Raw genomic sequence first — 19,652 nt, 5'->3', positions numbered from 1 at the left:
ATCCACACAGAGGCGTACCTCACCATTCTTTTTCTTGACTACAACGATGGGGAATGAGAAGGGAGATTCTGACTGTCTTATTACCCCAGCATCGAGAAGCATTTTAAGGTGTTTTCTGACTGCTTCGTAGTCATTTGGATGAATGGGCCGCGATCTCTGTTTTATAGGCGTTTCGTCTTTAAGCTTGATCTTATGCTTAACTTTAGTGGCATGGCCAAAGTCGAGATCGTGGCATGCAAAAACGTCACGGTAGGCACTAAGACTCTGCGTGACCCGACTTTTCCATTCCTCGGGCAGAGGTGAATCGCCAAAATCAAAGGTCAACTGGTCACTGGGTGATGACCATGAGTCTGCAGACAGGCTGCAACAGCCTGCAGAGTTTGCACTCGACGTGGTTTGAGTTTCAAGGACTTGGTCTGCAATGTGTAGTTCAGCAAGAACGCAGTTGCCAGGAAGGATGATGTCATGATCGGTTTCGTTTCTGATCCAAATAGGATGCTTGTAAGGACTTTGACGTGGCACTGTGATAAGGCAGCAATCGACAAAGATTCCTCCCGGAAGGGCTGAGGAAGTTGGATGCTCTACAACTGCCCATCTGTCAGTGGGAGGTGAATTTAGGTGGGCGTAACTCTCTAGGCAAACCCTTTCATGAGCTGGTATTACGTAAGGTGTGTTGCCCCTCAGTGTCATTAGTCCAAGCTTTCCTGTGCTTTTTGTTTCATGTCTATGTTCAAGGATTTTTAAAATCTGACTATAGCCATAGACAGCTGATGAAATAGGAGTATCCCTACAGTGTTCCTCATATAAAACATCAAGGGCATTTGTACCAATTAAAACTGGTAAGTCTGTGCTGGAACGTAAATCAGGGACAATGAGAGCTAATGTAGAAATTTGGGGCTCAGACTCAACAAACTCCTTTGGAAAGCCAATTGGAACTTCTACATACCCTAGATAAGGTACAACTTGTCCATTTGCACCCTCAACATCTAAGTCACTGATTGGCTGGATGGGAAGATCAGACAAATGTCTCTGGTAAAATGAGTGTGAAATAGTCGTTACTTGCGACCCAGAGTCTAACAAAGAATTGCAACTCACTCCAGCTATGTTGACATTAGCTGTGCACTTCTTGCCAATTAAGCCCTTTGGAAAGCTGGAATGACGCATACTTGTTTGTGCACAACACTTTTTTGTTGGGCGGTTTTGAGTGGGACTTTTGTCGCTTCTAGTTCCAGTTTGTCCCTCAACTGAAACAGGAACTAGTTTAAATCAGAGTCACATTGGTCTTCCCAAGCTTTTTGTTTTACCCTTAGCTCTTTCCGCTTGGCTTCAACAGTACTGGGATTCGGCTCATTGTCACAAGAGGGAGCTATATGGCCATCCTCGCCACAGTTAAAGCAGAACCATGGGCGAGGCTTTTTGTTTTTGCCAAAGCCTTCATTTTTCAACGGAGAGTTCTGTGTTTGTGCCTCCTTTAGCTGCTGTTTCTTTACAGCTTTTGGGAACTTTGCCTGAGGTTTCTTTGCAACCATGGTTTCCATTGAAGCTTTTAAGGAACTTAACTGTTCTTGCAGTTGAGCAATTTGTTTTTGCAGTTTCTTGGCAGATGCTTGAGCGGAGCTGTCAGTAGCAGCAGCAGCTTGAAACTCAGTGGTTGGGTAAACATTTAAAGGATTGGACTGCACCTTTACTTTTGAAATTCCCAAGTGCTGCTTCATGCGAGTTGACTTGGCTGCCTGCTTATCTTCCTCTGTTCGCAAGAGTAAAAGCAGCTCAGAAAAGGAGGGTGGACTGGATTTCTTTTGCTCTAGATGGAGGCTAGCGATTAGGTTATCATCCCAGCATCCCCTACAGAACTGCTTCAAAAGCTGCTGATCGAAATCACTAACTGGGACTCCTCCCCCTTTTACAACTTTGTCAAGGGTAGTCTGCAGCCTGTGCACATAGGCTGAAGGTTTTTCGCCAGCATTTTGGTTTGTACTCAAGAATTTTGCGAACAGCTCATCAACGTCATCTACAGTTCCATATGCAGAATCAAGCAAGCTCAAAAAGTCTTTGAGGCTGGACAAGGGACCCAATTGTTTAACAATGTTTGCAGCTGGCGGTAAGAGACTGTCAATGATCTTCCGTACTACTTGTCTTTCAGGAACAGAAGAATCTGCAAGATAAAACTCAACATGACTTCGCCAAGTGTCATAGTCAACCTCCGTATTAGGGCATGGAGTTTTTCCAGAAAAGGACCTGAATTTTACAGAGCTTGGATAGGATTGGGACATATCAGTACTTTTGACAATGTGCTCCACAATGACCCTCTGGACTTCAGGTGTGGTCAAGTGTTCAGGGTTCAAAATAGGAGCTGGTCTGTCAGTAAGGGAAGGATTGATGGTGTCAGTGGTCAGAGTGGGTGGGATAGTTTCACTGCTTGGTCGTCTCAAAACAGAACCAGGTATTAAAGGGACTGGGTCATCTACTGAAATGACCTTAGAGGGGGCTGTACCCTCCCTTTCCCCAGCAGAGGCCTGAAGTTTGTTAAGTTCACTAAGTAGCATTTTCTCATAATCTACCCCACTCACCTTAGCAATACCCTTTAAATTAGAAAGGTAAGACTCTGTAGTACTAGCCGTTAGCTTAGCACTGTAAATTGGGGATAAGAGTTGGATGCTGTGAACTACATTTGGGTCAGATGTTGTTCTGTGACAGGGTAGTTCACCCTGAATCGACTCAATGGCTGTGCCATACTCAAACTCAACTATAACTGTATCTTTAAAGTCAGGGTCAGAACTAGCAATTTTCACTGTTCGTGCAATAGAACCATAGTGTTGCAAAAACTTAACAACTTCTTCATCAGTCTCTGTACCAGAAAACCCACTGATTAGTACAGCATTTGGTACCTTGATACGTTCACGTTCAATGACATCCATGTTACTTCAGTGGAAAAATGTGCAAAAATTGTCATAAAACTGCCAACTGTGTGCCAATGATTGGATTAAAGGCATTAAATAGCCAAACTCCTCCTGGCTGGCTCGCCACTTTTATGTAACACCTGCTTAGTATAGTAGGGTTAAACTTATAGACTAGATTCGAGAGGAGTAAAATAAATTTGAGAGAATTGAGTGTTGAACAGCCGGCAGATTTATTACAATGTTACAGTGGTGCAATAATCCAATGTAAACAGCATAGAAAATTAACAGAAGATCAACAGAGAAGAGCGCTCTTTTGAAAATAACAACAAAATAAAATAAAATAAGTAGTCTCTTTAGACCTGACTCCTGATGAGCAGGATATTGGGAGTTCAATAGTTTCCCAGAGAAACAATCCGTATGAAGTAAGCAGTTTTTGCTCTTGCTTATCTGAAATCCTGCGATTCGAAGTAATTCAGACTGTAGCTCTACTCCTGCATCCAGAACAGCTGGCCACACTGCTTTTGGATTCGCCAAGAGTTTTCACAGGGTCTGGCTCGCCATCCATATCCAGAACCACTTCAGATCCAGGATCACAAAAAACCAGTCGGAATTCCCAAGAAACAAATACACGCTCTGCCTGGTTTTGGTCGAGAGTAAAACACATAAAGGCCTTGTGTAGCTTGTTATTTGCTCTCGGTGTCTTGCTCCGTTTTGCCTAGCTTAATGCAGCAACGTGCTTTTGTTGCATTCACTGAACTACGGAAAATCAAAGTGTGTTCAAGGGGTGTCGGAAATAATAATACCAGGTAAAAACAAGAAAATACTAGTAACCATGTCTATAGGGGTTACATAAACATGAGCAAGTTATGTGACTTTACCAAATTAAAAACATTTAAAAAATACATTAAAAATATTTTTAAAAAAATACATAAAGCAAATAATAATAATAACAAATATGCAAACAAAAGACAAAAAAAGCCCAGATTATATAAGTAGGTTTTCATTTATTTATTTTCCACATATGAGGAACTGGCTGTGCTCACTCAATAATTACGCCTTATACAATAAAACAATGTGACCAACAAATAATGGAAGAAATTCCAACACACTACAGAGAGTTAGGGAATGGCTGCAATCACAGCATTGTACGATGGTGACAGATGGACCCTTAGGCCCCTCCTCCATTCAGAGATGGTCTTTCCCCTTTCACATAAATGGCCTCCTTGACTCCGCCCTCAAACCAGCGTTCCTCCCTGTCCAGGATGTGAACATCCTCATCATTGATTGATTGAATGATTGATTGAGTCCTGGCCTGACGAGGTAGCTCTGCTGTGTTGCGCCATCCTCTTTGCCAGAGGGTGTGTGGTCTCCCCGATGTATGAATCCTGGCAATCCTCCTAGTACTTCACAGCGTACACTATGTTACTCTCTTTGTGTCGGGGGACCCGATCCTTGGGGTGGACCAGTTTTTGCCACAGCATGTTTTGGGCTTTAAAAGCCACAGCGACACTGTTTAGAAAAAATGCTTCACCTCCTTTGTTTAGTGTTTGGTTATGTGAGATTATTGCATGTTTGTATATTGAAGAGGTTCGTTATCGTCTGGCTTACACTCACTTTAAGTTTGCCAAAATCTGGGGCCTTTCTCAATTATATTAATGGGGATTCAGAACTAAAGAAGCTTCTCAGATGAAAGGTGAAACATCTTCAAGCAACTTAAACAAGTCCAGATGCTTTTCTTTCCAAGCTCCTTAGACTACGATGACCTGAGAACCTCCACAGACACAAACAATGGGGATTCAACATAAACTGACCCATTTGACTGCACTTTGTGTTTATCTGAAGCCAAGGCTGGACTGGGACAAAAAATCGGCCCGGGCATTTTGACTAGAGACCGGCCCACCAGGATAAAGATTGAAAATGTGACGTCATTCAGGGGTAAAACTGCAAAGGATTCTGGGAACTTGTGGCAAGAGGTACTAGCGCACGCAGGCTTTCAATTGAACTCAGTTACACAGCGATAAAAAGAAACACAAAAAATGGCAAGAAGCTGTTGTATTATTAACTGCAACAGCCGGTCGCATGACAGCCACGGGAAGCCGATCGATTTTTTAATCGGATTACGTCGTTGAAGAGAAATTTTTTTAAGCCATGTTTCCGAAGTAAGAGCCGACGGGTGGTCTGGATATACCAAATATAACGTCCCAGAACACTCCAGCTCACAGGGTAGTCTGCTCCAAGCATTCCCACAAAGGTCAGAGTTTTTTAGTAGTTAATTAGTAGTTAAGTCATTTTTCTTAACATAATTAGTGATACAGGTTACAAGCAAGTCTGGCGCTGAACAGAAATTGTCGCGCTATGCTCCTTTGTTTATTGTGCATAAATAGTGAATTGTCCTGACACAATATTGTGTTTCACTTCTGTTATTATGGTACATTGACAAAAACATATACTTTTATTCACAGGATAAAACAGTTGTTTTGTATCACTAATTGTCCAGTGCGATTACAGCATACAATATTGTTGTCACTGCTACATTTCTGTAATGAACCAGAAATCATTTCCACTACTAATTAATTACCGTTGAGCTCAAAGGTTATATTAATAAACGGTTAACGAATGTGTATTTATGAGGACGATTTGTGAGACTGGTAAACTTACCTTTGTTCGTATGATGGTCTTTCGTTCTACACGGTGCGTTTCAAGGTCCTGCACCCATCCGTCGGTAAACTGTACCTGGGCTTGTTGCAGTGACCTGAAGTTACTAAACTTCATGAGTGTATGCACTCACTCCAAGAACCGTATGATTATAAATATGAGCGTGGTGAAAGTTGGGCAGCACGCTAACGTCTTTTGTCCCTCTGCGTGCTCGTAAGGGTCTGACCCTTTCACTCCTTTGATTTTTTCCTCGTATCTTTTCTTTGTCTTTTCGTCGAGTCTGTCTTTGTACGGACCGGCATTGTTCTCCTTTTGTTTTGTACATTCCTTTTTTGTGCGGCAAAGAAAAAACAAGAAGGTATTGGAACCGGAGAATGAACGTTTTGCGGTGCTGCAAATGCTTGCATTTGATGCGGTACTTGGATTGTTTTGCCACGAGTTCCCGACATGCAATGCGCGAAAGTCACGTGATTGCTAAACAAGGGGGAGGGTACATCCGGCCTCCTCGGCTGTAATTGGTCCAGCCCAGAGTCGATCATGACCAATTGGGAAATCCAACACCTTTCATTATATATACCCTTCCTAAAAAAAAATAATAATAATCCATCGGCCCATAAAAACAAAAAATCACCAGCGGCCCACCGGGCAATTGTGTGAAGCTATGTGTGAAGCTGCACTTCTGCCGGACCCTGATTCTTTCTTGGACTTGTTCTCCACATCTTCTGGACTTGGTGAACTCTCTGTTGCCCTGGATAAGCTCAAATAAAAGATCATCTTCTTTGAACACTAGCATTTCTCTGGAACTTTTGATTTGGACTGGCTAACCGGTGTATTTTTTCTTTTCTTGTCCTGTTTTCCTGTTCAGGTTTTTTCTTTTTTCTGTGCTTCAATGTTATTTTCATTGAATTTTGTGTCCTTTGTCTGGTGTGATTTTATGTAATTTTGAACTTAAAATCTTATAAATAAACATTAAAAAATGCTTCTTAACTGTCCCAATACTGACACGTACGGGATCACTACAGGTTTTCACTTATTCAGCAGTTGTCCAGGGGCAACTCCAGACTGAGACAGAGTCCAGCCCCTCTCCAGGAGACTGGTTCCAGAGCCCCAGCCAGCCATGCGTAGAGGTGAGCCCGACTATATCTAGCCGGTACCTCTCAACCTTACGCACTAACTCAGGCTCCTTCCCCACCAGAGAGGTGACATTCCATGTCCCAGTTGCCAGTCTTGGCAGCCGGGGATCAGTCCGCCAGGGCCTCCACTCCTGGCCGCCACCCGACCAGACGCTCGCCCTCGGGCACCCTCCCTGGGCCTGGCTCCAGGGCGGGGCCCTGGTAACCCTATCCCGGGCAGGGTAAACTGTTCCCTCGATGTTCTCTTCATAAGAGTCTTCTGAATCGCTCTTTGTCTGGTCCCTCACCCAGGACCAATTTGCCATGGGAGACCCTACCAGGGGGCAAAAGCCCCCAGACAACATAGCCCCTGGGATCCCTGGGACACACAAACCCCTCCACCACGATAAGGTAGCAATTCACGGACAGGTGTCCGTCTCCTGAATCCAAATCTGCTCTCTTTCTAGTCCCTGTCACGACTCTTGCTGCAGCATTTTGGATTAACTGAATGCTTTTCAGGGAGTTTTTAGGACTTCCTGATAATAATGAATTACAGTCGTCCAGCCTGGAAGTAATAAATGCATGAAGTAGTTTTTCAGCGTCACTCTGAGACAGGATTAGGGATGGGTACTGGTATCCGGTGCCATGATGGCACGGTAGTAACCAGACCGAAAAGCAGCGCACATTTCGGTGCTTTTTTCGTTGCTTTTTTTTCCTGAGCTGTGATACAGTTTAGATTCTAGCCAATCGTTTTACCTTTCCGAGGATAGTAGGCGGGGCCAGGTACGTACGTTCTGTTAGAGCAGAGCTACAGATTAAAAATGTCCAAGGCGAAGCGGTCAAAGTCTGGCTGTACTTCACAGCAAAAGATGCAAACTCAGCAGCAACAAGTGTTTTAAGCTGATACTGTGATACTGTCAAAGGAGGTAACACCTCGAATCTGATGAAGCACCTGGCGACGCATAGCGTTTTTTTTTTTAAAGCCGAGAAATGCGCCGTATTTGATAGCTTGCTGCGAGACCTCACACCGAGCACATCTACTGCGGGTGGGTTGCCTGTTATCTGACCTGGAGTTAGCAATATCCCCCAAAAACCCCGAAGAGGAGAGTCCTGGCCCCTAGCCCTGCCAGTGTAGCAGAAATGATGAGGATGATGATGCAGCAGCAGCCGTTCTTCTCTGCGTGAGTAGCTTCATGTTGTTCGTGTGTAATTTACGTTGAGTAGGCTAACCACGTTATTACATTAATGCATGTAAGGTGAACTAGCAAACATCATCGTAGCTACATGCGGCTGTCTTCTTGTTTGATGGCAGATGCTCCCTTCACCCTGGCTAAAAAGGCTAAAATGACCAAAGAAAAAGTGGAAAACAGTTAAACATGAGAGGTTTTTGGACAAAGTTTGTGTTTTTTCCATTGTTTAAGCACTGCTTCCAGCCAAGAGTGATACCAAATATGCCCCATAGCTGCAGAAAAGGCTAACATTGTTATCTTTTTACAAAAAAACAGCTGAACATGAGAGGTTTTTGGACCAATTTTGTGTTCTCCATTCTTTAAGCACCGGTTCGAGCGCCGTTTAAGCACCGGCACCGTTTCAAAAGTACCGGTTTGGCACCGGTATCGGATAAAACCTAAACGATACCCATCCCTAGACAGGATATTTCTAACGGGGCGATTGTGACTCAAGAGTTTGGTGTTCGTCTTGTAATCGGAAGGTTGCCGGTTCGAGCCCCGGCTCGGACAGTCTCGGTCGTTGTGTCCTTGGGCAAGACACTTCACCTACCGCCTACTGGTGTTGGCCAGAGGGGCCGATGGTGCAGTATGGCAGCCTAGCCTCTGTCAGTCTGCCCCAGGGCAGCTGTGGCTACAACTGTAGCTGCCTCCACCAGTGTATGAATGTGAGAGTAGATGAATAGTGGCATTGTAAAGCGCTTTGAGGGGTCCCGAAAAGCGCTATATAAATGCAATCCATTATTAACTTTAGAGATGTTGCACAAATGGAAGAAAGCAGTCTTACATATTTGTTTAATATGTGCGTTGAAGGACATGTCCTGGTCAAAAATGACTCCAAGGTTCCTCACAGTGTTACTGGAGGCCAAGGTAATGCCATCCAGAGTAAGAATCTGCTTAGATACCATATTTCTAAGATTTTCAGGGCCGAGTACAATAACCTCAGTTTGATCTGAATTAAGACATTCCTGAAGTTTACTAAATAATACAAGATATTACAAAGTTACAGAATGCAACTTTGTAATATATAAAAAATATATTTTAATAACAGTAATATATATATATATATATATATATATAAAGGCTCTAATAGACACAAATAGTGCCAGTTATAAATACCCCAGTATATTTCACAAATTAAATACATATGGTTGTTCTGAAAGGGGGTGGAGTTGGGGGAGTTGGGGGTGTAGATATTACTGATACTCCTGACCATCGATTTGAAGGTTTGAGTGAGTGTTGTTTTGCTGACTCATTCGTTTCCACGGTCCGACCACATCCTTTGAGCTGAACATATAAAGCTGAGCATCACAGTGAGTTTCAGTGCATTCAGCGTCTGATCAAAGAGAGGGAAGAAGAAGAAATGTCCTGCCTAAAGAATTTCAGTCTTCTCATCTCATGTGTGCTCCTCTTCATCATCCAGCCAGGTGAGTGATGTTTTCTACTGTAATTTATTTACCTATTGGTAATTTTAATCTTCATGTAAACGAGCATAATGCAAAGTCACACTGCTGATCTCCTTCAGTGTTGCAGAGCAGTTGGTGCAGTGTGTTTGTTTCACTCATCTTTTCTTCATTCATGTGTCCTGATATTTTGTTTCTGTTTCAGGTCGTGGGTCTGAGATTATTAATGGGAAAGAAGTCAGGCTACACTCACTGCCTTTCATGGCTTATGTGAGAAGTGTGACTAATTCTTGGTGTGGAGGGACATTAATCCATCCACAGTGGGTGCTGACAGCTGCTCACTGCACTGGGTAAGAATCTGAGGTCCTATTTTCCTCAATTTTAAAAATAATGCAGTATTTATTTTCAACAGACTATTATTCCTTCAGTAACTACCCAGAGGTCACTGCCCTCACCTGTGGTCACGAGCTCTGGGTAGTTACTGAAAGAATGAGATCAGGGCCAGAGCAGCAGAAATGTGCTTTCTGTACATTTAAATTTCTTCATTCAGCTTAAAAAGAAAAAATAACGCAGATTCACCCAAAGCTCAGTAACAGCTATAACCCAGCCATATGTAGTAATACACAATAATAAGGAACTATGATGACTGTTTTAGAAGCCGCTGACCTGTTAACCTTTTAAATATGTAAACCTTCATCACCAGATTGTGTTTTTTCTTTTACAGGAGTTACTGGGTGATGCTGGGAGCCCACTCCAGAACGAAAAACGAACATTCCAAGCAACTCCGAGTCGTCGAGAAAAGTTTTCCTCATCCTGACTACTGTTGTGCAAAGCACGACAGTGACCTCATGTTGCTGAAGGTAAGGTGATATATCAGGGTCTGATACAAATGATGTAAATGCACTGCTTCTTATTTAGCACCTTTCTACTCTACCTGAGCTCTCAGAGTGTTACACAACATGGTTACACTTGTTTTCTATGCTTAAGTGCTTTCTAACACTGACACACTCACACTCTCACGTAGCATCAGAGCGCATCGTGGGGTTCAGTATCTTGACATGCAGACTGGAGAGACCAGGGATCAAACACCAAACCATCCGATTAGTAGATAACCTGCTGTGCCTCCTACAGCCAACTCAGGTTTTGCTCACTTAACTAAAACTTAGTTTCATTCTTTAAATTATAAAATATATTTCAATGTGTGTATAGACACGTTTCAACACATCACTGCACATATTTTATATTTTCAAAGCAAAGTATTATAAATAAATGAGTGGTGATTCAAGACTAAATTTTTTTTTATCAGCTTAACAAACCGGTGTTGGAAACCAGGGCAGTGAAGTGGCTCGAGTTTGGCAACACTGTGAGAGACCCGGCAGCTGGCTGCACGTGTCTGGTGGCTGGATGGGGACGAACCGAAACAAAACAACCATCAGATGTCCTCATGTCTGTCAATGTGACTGTGGTGGACAGACAGACGTGCAACTCTCGTGATTATTACAACCACGACCCTGTTATCACTGATGACATGATATGTGCTGGTTCAGATGGTACAAACGTCGCTGATACCTGTCAGGTACGTATGAAGAATACATGTATTTTTCCTTGTTTGAGGTAAATGTTCATTCAGCTCAACACCTGAAACACTGTCATGTGTTTGTTCTTGCTGCAGGGGGATTCAGGAGGGCCGCTGTTGTGCGATGGAGCGCTGGTTGGAGTCACTTCTTTTGGAGAGGATTGTGGTGTCATTAAAAAACCTGGAGTCTACTCGTTTATCTCAGGGAGACAGCTGTACTGGATCAAAACTACCATGAAGTTATTCTAAATGTCTTGAAACCACAGCATGATTTGATGTTACATCTGTCAGTGTTGTCTCTGTAGACCTTTATCCATTTCATTGTTCCTCTTACAGTTTATGATTTTTCTGTTTCTGCCAGCTTGCTATACTTTTTTTTAAATAGATTCTGCACTTGGTTAGTCCACTGCATGAACCACATTTTAGTCCTACTGTGAACAAAATTGGAAACACTGTTTGAAATTTTACCATCTTTCACCACACAAACCAGACAGAAACATGGTTATATTTAATCATCATTTTTCCAAATAATTCAAAGAACTCCCAGACATGAGTGCTCCTGGTTGTTGCAGATGAGTGCGGCTGCAGTAAAACCAGGGAGAAGCAATTTTTATGTACACACAAAACCCGCGATTGTAATATGAAACAGAGAGATTATTCAGACTGTCAAACAGACAGATTCAGCAGCTCATATACAACCAACTGAAACTGAAGATGAGGCCTGTGGACAGGTTTGTTGAAAAAGACAAAAAAAAACTTGTTTTCTTCATTTTGCATTACTGTTGCTTGAAAACCAAAAAAAACAAACATCTTTTTCTACTTTCTAATAAAGCTGGAGGCATGAATAAAAAAACACATTTGCTCTCTTTTTCTTTGATTGTACTGCAGTTTCAAACTGTACCTTTCAAAGTATCATCGTTAATATAATGAGTTTACAGTTACAGTCTAGTTTGAGGCCTAAGAAACATTTTTACTGCTTTTTTCAACTCTTTTGATCAGCTGTAGATTTTCTTGTACAAAAACTTTTCTTCAGAAGAAATGAACACAGAGAATATTCACTCATGAGAAACAAAGGAACCTGAGAAATACACAACTGACAGCTTCACATGTTGAGGATCTCCTCCTCCTTAGGATTCAGTGACATGATCTTCACACATTCACCTCCATCAACTCTGTCTTTTGTCATTGATTACTTCCACAAATCCTGATTAATTTCTTTCTTTTTGTTAAATTGGCTGAAAGTATCAGTCACATACACGTCTGCACCCAGTGTCCTCTATAGTATTTATGATAATTTGACCACAGGCTTTGAAACAATATCAGCACTCGATCAACAGTTGCCTCGTGTCTGTTGCCGCGATCACACAGTTTATAAATATCATTACTCAGAAAAGAAAGAGTACTTTTTATTTGAAGTAAATACTTCAGTCAATCATCTCATATATCTTATGATTCTTGGTACTTTAAGTTGTTTAATCAAGACTGAACCAATCATCTGAGAGAGTTTGGGAACAAACAGAAACACGTGTATGCTATGATCAAACTAATCCTTTCATTAGAGGACCGAGGAAGAGGAAATACCTGTCCTGCACAGAGCGCAGCACTCGAGTCTTGTGTTAGTCATAATAATGTGTGTGTTCATTTATTCCACTGCTTGAATGCCAGTTTAGCTCCTTAGGTAGATGTTTTTATATAATTATTGTTATCATTAATTATCATTGTTACCAGTATTGCTGTGAATTTGGTGGAACTTACACAGTGCCCCCCAAAATATAGCAGAGACTGCCACCTAATGGTGGAGTATAAAACTACATGTCAGTTACATGTAGTTGTCTTTTGCAGGAAACCTTTTCATAAATATGTTTAGAAGAAAACAAATGAACAAATTATTGTTTCACTGAACTTAAAATCTAAAACAAAGGCAGTGTCATTAATCTTTGATGCCACAGAAAGACTTTGTAGCTGCTGTAGCAACCATATACACTGTGTGGTGTGTGTTGTTGCGTGTCTATTCCTGGATTTATAGTTGTCATGTGGGAAGTGTTGAACGAGCAGGACATGTGTTCACTCGGTCGCTGGTGTGCCAGCAGGGAGGCTGGGTGAGTAAGGGGAGGGTGTTTCTTGTTGACCGCTGTCAGTCATCTTGCTAAGTTCAGAGCACCTTGGAGTAGCTTCCTTTTGCTCGGGTTGACTGCAGCATTGATGGATTATTAAACATGCAAATAAACAATTTATGGACCAGTTCTTGGAAACTGGATCAATTTGTTGGGTTGTTACGAGTCATTAGAGCAGTAGTCCTTACTTCAGCCTCATGTGGCTAAATTGGTCATGACAGCAGCATTTTGAAAGAGTTCTGGTACAAACAAAGAAAGTATTCGTTTTTTTACTTCTGTGTCTCGCTTTATTGAAAAGCACAGAATATACGTAAAAATGTATTTGTTTTGATGTTTCCAAGCACAAACACTCAAATTTAGACATAAACAAACAAGGAAGCATGTTCAAGAATTTATCCATGTCAACAAATATGTTCAAGCTTAACTTTGAGTTTACGTTTAAAATACACCAAGTAGTGAATCTGTTTGGCTGACAGGCTGGATAATCTCACTTTGTTGTTTTACCTTCACGGGTTCCTTCATAATCTGCAGCAAACAGGAGCACTCATCTTCTTAGAGTTAATCTAAGTTAGCTAGAAAAACAGAAATTAAGATTTCTACAATTTGCAGGCTGTTCAACTCTGACTCCAAAGTCTGTGCAGCTTCTCAGTCACCTAGGTCATGACAGTCTTAAGAGCTTGAAAAAAAGATGACTTTCTTTAAGGCTTTTTTCACCTCTCATCCAAGAGGCTTCTTTAGTTCAGAACTGCTTCAAAGATGTCATCACCTCCTGGCCTTTGCAAAGAATACAAGGTTAAAACACATGTAGACTGGGTACTTTGTCAGGTCTGGGATCTATGTGCATCCAGCTTTATGTACCCTCTGCAGTGATATGAACTTCAGTGTTTACTATGCATAAAAGCCAGATCCATGCATCTCCTGTATTGTTTAAACGAACATGATACTCTCAGCTCTTAACACTTCCAAAATCCAGTATAATTCTCACTTGCAATGCTGCGGTTGCATCTGATTTTGGTAACATGTCTATTTATTGATATTTATTTCTGTTTGGCATTGCAGGTTCTTATTGCATCTGTTTTAGATGTTGTATGTGTGTTTGTATGGCATGCAGGCGGTAGCATATTACCTTTTGATTAGCAGCTTGTTTACTGCACTGCTTCACCACACATGAGATGAAGATATTCAGATGTCTCAAGCACAACAGTTTCTTGTATCTCTGTTTTATCAGGTGTTGAATGCAATGAAACCCAATATGGCACAAAGCCTTTTTGTGTTGATCGCAGCGATGGGAATAACAGAGTTAAAAGTAATAGAGTCACTAACTCCATTACTTTTTTCAGTAACTAATTACTATTTCTATCATTGCAATGCTGTTACCATTAATAAAAAGAAAAATGCAGTGCAGACTATTTTTCAGCACACAGACGGTTGAAGCTTTCTTCATTTTACTGGGAGCTATGGGGGGGGGAGGGGGGGCAATCACATGAGTGCTGCTCATTGGCTGAGGGAGAATAAAGTAGTCATGGTAAACCAATCACATTATCAACTTAAGATGACATAGAAGCAAGATGCTGTGTCTCTATTTTTGTGTTAAAAGTGTGGACTTTAAACTATATTAGGGTTACAAATGGTACAAACATCGTTTTCTAAGGACAGCGCTGGCAAGCACTCTCTGCATGCAACCAACAAAGAAAGGAAAAGAAAAAACACCGCTTTCCTATTGGTGGAAAGATCAATCAAAAAATGGCAACATGGCATTTGGTTGTTTAGGAAGAGGGGAACGTTTTGGGAGTGACGGCAGTGAGAGAGAGCAAGTTTTGAGATGTGAGAGATTTGTGATGTTTAGTGTGTTTGGAGTGTGTACCGAACAAGGCACGATAAATAGTTTTTAAAGGTGAAAAGTAGAGGTAAAATCAAAAGTAGTCAAAAACGGCCAATTATACCCAGGACCCCAGAAGGTCAAGCATTTTTTTGAAGTACTGCATTAGTTATCTTTCCTAGTAATTAGTTACTTTTATAATATTGTAACTCAGTTACTTTTTTGAAGTAGTAACTAGTAACTATAACTAGTTCCTTTATCAAAGTAACTTGCCAAACACTGGTTGAGCCTAAATGATGTATCCTGCCCACGAGTCATCAAAAATAGATGTGAATGTGGACTCGTGCATGTTGATACTGTTTTAACTCATGTGGTCAATTTTATCAAAAACAATGATTTTTTTTGTTGCTATGTGATGGAGGGAGTAAATAAATAATAATGATAATGATGGATTGCATTTATATAGCGCTTTTCAAGGCACCCAAAGCGCTTTACAATGCCGCTATTCATTCACTCTCACATTCACACAGTGGTGGATATTGTACAGTAAATAAATTTACTGTACAATACAAAGCGCCTTGAGGTGACTGTTGTTGTGATTTGTCGCTATATAAATAAAACTGAATTGAATTGACAAATAAATATAAGTAGTAAAAATTAGCGCTGTCAGCGGTAATCTCGTTAAAATGATTTAACCGCATTGACGCGGGCCTGTTAACGCCGTCAGCGAGTTAACAGGCATCGTGCCGTGCGAGGCGCTGCATGGAGCTAACGCATTAACGAGCCATGCTAAGGCATTGACACTGTGCAGCCCTCGCACAGGGCGATCCACATTAACTTGCTAATGGAGATTTGCCGCGTTAACGTCAGTTAATGTCATTTTAACGAGATTAATGCTGACAGCACTAGTAAAAATAAATATTAGCATACACCCCACAAATACCAGCAAACTGTTCTTGTTTCCTTGTTTTCCTTCCTTTCTTTTTCAGTTCCTCTATTTCATAGGGAGCTACTAGTAGTTTCGATGTTAGTCTAGCCATAGCCCCTCTCACTGGGATTAAATGTATAGTATAATTCCAAAAATCTCCTATTTTATTTCCTTTGTACACTTACGGCTTCTTGTTCCAATAACCCATTTTTCATCGCCACGTCCTGGTTCCTCAACACCAGACCTTTAATCCGTTGTCTGGGGACCCTTACTTGATATTTGCCCCTGATCTATTCTTCTAAGACCGGTTACGATGGAACCATCCAGCTGCTAAAGCTGCACACTTCTGGACGGAGATCTTGGATGTCATTCCTGCAATCCTAAAAATGATTAGTTACCACTGCTGTAAACAATATTTTTCTTATTCCACTATAAACAGCATTTTCATTTTACATGTTTATGAACAAAGTGTTGTATATATGCTCGTGTGCCTCCTGACTGAAAGGAATATGCATTAAATACACCAGCAGAAGAACATTTCACTTTTACCACCAAACAGTTTATTTTCATTATGCAAGGATCAACAGTTTTCCATATTAAATATGGACCTGCACTTACAGAGTACAGAATAAAAGCAAAAACTCCTCACAAGTAGAAAAAAATGAAAATAGTTTTATAAAACTGTATACCTTAGAACTGAAGAAGCTTCTCGGATGAGAGGTGAAACGTCTTCAAGTAACTTAAAGAAGTCCAGACGCTTTTCTTTGCAAGCTCCTTTGACAACATTGTATAAAGAAAGAAAAATAAACTTTTGTTGTGACCATTGTATCGGCATTGTAAGATTCAATGCTGTTTGCAGGTGTTCCCCAACTCTCTGTGAATGGTACTCATGGCTGCTGATCAGTGGTCATGAGAATTTGCATATAATGATGAAGGAACTGACCTCACAACAGGTGCTGGTTTCAGTCATGATGCAAATGTCCTGTTTATAAGATTGGGGAAACCTGCAGTCAGCTGAGACTGAAGAAGTCACTTGGATGAGTTACGAAAGGTTTTTCCCACTGAAAACGTCCAGATGAACAGAATCAACCTTTGGGGAAATTTGTTGGGCAGTTTTTTCTTGGCCTTCAGACAATAATTTTGATTGTTACAGTGCCAAACAGGACAGGCCAAAAAAAAGAATCTGAAGGTTAATATTTCTAATTCTTTAAATATATTTGCTTATTATACTTGTTTTAACAGACTGAAAGAAAACAGTGTCCTTCAATTTTAATAGTTATAAAGAACACGGGATCACATGTGTGCACACTTTAATGTATTGACTGTGAGTGAGGACATAAATATGAAGCTGCTGGATTTATATTTATAGTAGCAAAAAAATAATGTCAACAAACATTTTACTGATATCAGCAGGATAAACATCTTTGCAACTTTACATGTAAACATAAATTTCCAGATCATGTTGACAGAAATCAAATCAGTATTTTAGTTTTTCTTTCGTGGCTCTTGACAGAGGCGGTCGCACATTTTCCCTCTACCTCATCTTTGCTGCTTGAACACGGAACACACACACACACACACACACACACACACACACACACACACACACACATACTCACACACACACACACACACACACACACAAACACACACACACACATACTCACACACACACACACACACACACACACAAACACACACACACACATACTCACACACACACACACACACACACACACACTCACACACACACACACTCTCACACACACACACACTCACACACACACACACTCTCACACACACACACACTCACACACTCCGAACGCCTTCGAAGTTCATGTCTTCTGTGTTGTGAGATGTGATGATTCACGTGCTGAGGTGTTTTTTTCTGTTCTCAAACTGATCTCCCTGTTGGAGCTCAGTCTGGGGGGAGTTCTTTTTTTCTCCTTGTCTTTCTTCGTGTTGTGCATTTTGCATTGTTATACCTCTCTGACCTGTCTTCCCCATGTGATGTTTGTGTAATGTATGTATGGTCAGAAGGGTCACATGGCGCTGGCAAAGGTCGGCAGCCTTAACAACAAATAAAGGGACTAATAAAGGTTATCTTATCTTATCTCCTTTTACAGTTTTTTACAGCCGCTAGGACACATGTCTCAATACTTAGGTCACTTTTGCAAAACTCCTCACACAGTGAGCACAACAGAAGTCTATGTGGGCTAAACTGAGGATCAGTTATCATTGTTTTGCCACAAAATGCATTCAATGACTACATCTCTCAAATTTCATGAATTATTTTCTCACTCAGACACAACAACTGCCAAAAATCTTTGTACGTACAGGACATTTTGCATGTGCTTACATACTGTTGTCAAAGCTGTTAAACTTACGGCCAAAACAATAACATAACGCAAAACTGAATAAGACAGCAAAATTCAACAGCAATATTTTAGTGAAACATATTGTACAGTTTTTCTCAGTCGCTTTGGTGCGTTCCTCAGAACACCATTAACATTTGCACAGCAGTTAGTGCATTTCCCAAAACAATTAGTGCAAACTGCAAAACCTAGTGGATAGCCTGCAAAAGCACGTCACATGCACAGAATTGATTATCCGTACCTCAAAAGCAAGTATCCATGTCAATGAAACTGTCAGTGCCATCAAAATGAAAAGTCTTGACACCATCTTTATGAACAAGATAGTCAAATGGCATTGTCATGTTTCCACTATGACAGTTTATAATTTCAGTGTTTCCCATTGCAAAAACAATTGGTGACACCTGAAAATGCGGACGACAGCACTATGGCCTACCTGTACAGCCATCTGAAATGTGCAGTAAAGTCACTGTAGATGTTATGGGAGTCTTGGGAGTAACTGAGACACTGAATACGTACGTTTCACATTTCCATTGTGTAGAAGTGTTTGTAATCCTACAGAATTGTGCAAAAGAAAAATATGCTACAGTCACTTGTGCACTGTAGAATACATGTAAACATAAAATCACCCATTTGGTAGAGCTGTGCACTAATGTGAACAATAAACAGCACATGTAACAGTACAGTAAATCATTCTGGCACATCCAGACGTTCCTGTCTGTCTGGCCACATATTTTCATCTACATCACAACAGATGTTATCCCTCGCAATGCAGCGAGGAAAGTATCTTCTGGAGTGGCGAATCCATCCTCTGCAGGACCCTGCTGTGATGTCGTCACATGCTGCATCCATGCCTGCTAGCAGGGCCATTTGCTCATGTGGATGCCGGTCATAAACTTTCCACCTCCAGGCAGAGAAAAACTCCTCTATTGGATTAAGGAATGGGGAATATGGAGGGAGATATTCAACCAGAATTCTGTCATGTGCTGCAAACCACTCTCTGACCTGATGGGAGTGGTGGAAACGGACATTATCCCAGACAACAACATACTTGCTGAGTTGGCCTCCACCTCTCTCATTCTCAGGGACTAGGTCCCTGTAAAGAGTGTCTAAAAATGTCAGGAGATGTTGGGTATTGTATGGACCAAGAAGGGGGATATGGGTGAGGATGCCGTTGTCTGAGATGGCTGCACACATGGTAATATTCCCTCGGCGCTGACCAGGGACTTCAGTGGTTGCCCTCTGTCCAATGCGATTCCTTCCACGCCTTCTGCCTTTGGCCAGATTGAAACCTGCCTCATCAACATATATGAATGTGTGCAGTGTTTCCCTGGCTTCCAGCTCCAGTACACGCTTTAGAGAGAGACAGAAATGCAATGTCACAACATGCCTGTGTACAGTAACAAACAGTAATGCATGCATTTGGTAAAACACATTGTAGAGTATGTGCTGTGGAATTGCAAGTGTACTGAATGAAACTACGAAGTACTGTAAAACAGTTTGCAGTGCAGAACATAGAAGACCAGCCTTACCTGCACATACTGGTG

General features: G+C 41.3%; 1 protein-coding gene across 1 annotated transcript; it reads left to right on the top strand.

Moving 5' to 3' along the window:
- The first annotated feature begins 9,256 nt into the window (after positions 1 to 9,256).
- LOC146621876 (granzyme K-like) lies at positions 9,257 to 11,121 on the top strand. The gene is made up of 5 exons (XM_085367614.1): positions 9,257 to 9,320; positions 9,502 to 9,646; positions 10,021 to 10,156; positions 10,603 to 10,872; positions 10,969 to 11,121. Exons 1-5 carry the CDS (start codon positions 9,257 to 9,259, stop codon positions 11,119 to 11,121), a joined length of 768 nt encoding a protein of 255 aa, XP_085223740.1.
- The last annotated feature ends 8,531 nt before the right edge of the window (positions 11,122 to 19,652 follow it).

The sequence above is a fragment of the Diplotaxodon limnothrissa genome, linkage group LG12, assembly GCF_057381915.1.
Source record: "Diplotaxodon limnothrissa isolate DT_005_m linkage group LG12, D_limnothrissa_male_GT1.1, whole genome shotgun sequence".
Taxonomy (NCBI): Eukaryota; Metazoa; Chordata; class Actinopteri; order Cichliformes; family Cichlidae; genus Diplotaxodon; species Diplotaxodon limnothrissa.
Note: the sequence above shows the minus strand (reverse complement) of the source record. Positions and strands in the feature narration are given on the sequence as shown.

Coding starts and splice junctions, on each gene's coding strand:
- LOC146621876 (XM_085367614.1), top strand. CDS start 9,257: ATGTCCTGCCTAAAGAATTTCAGTCTTCTCATCTCATGTGTGCTCCTC. Junction 9,321..9,501: donor CCTCTTCATCATCCAGCCAG/GTGAGTGATGTT, acceptor TTTCTGTTTCAG/GTCGTGGGTCTGAGATTATT. Junction 9,647..10,020: donor ACAGCTGCTCACTGCACTGG/GTAAGAATCTGA, acceptor TTTCTTTTACAG/GAGTTACTGGGTGATGCTGG.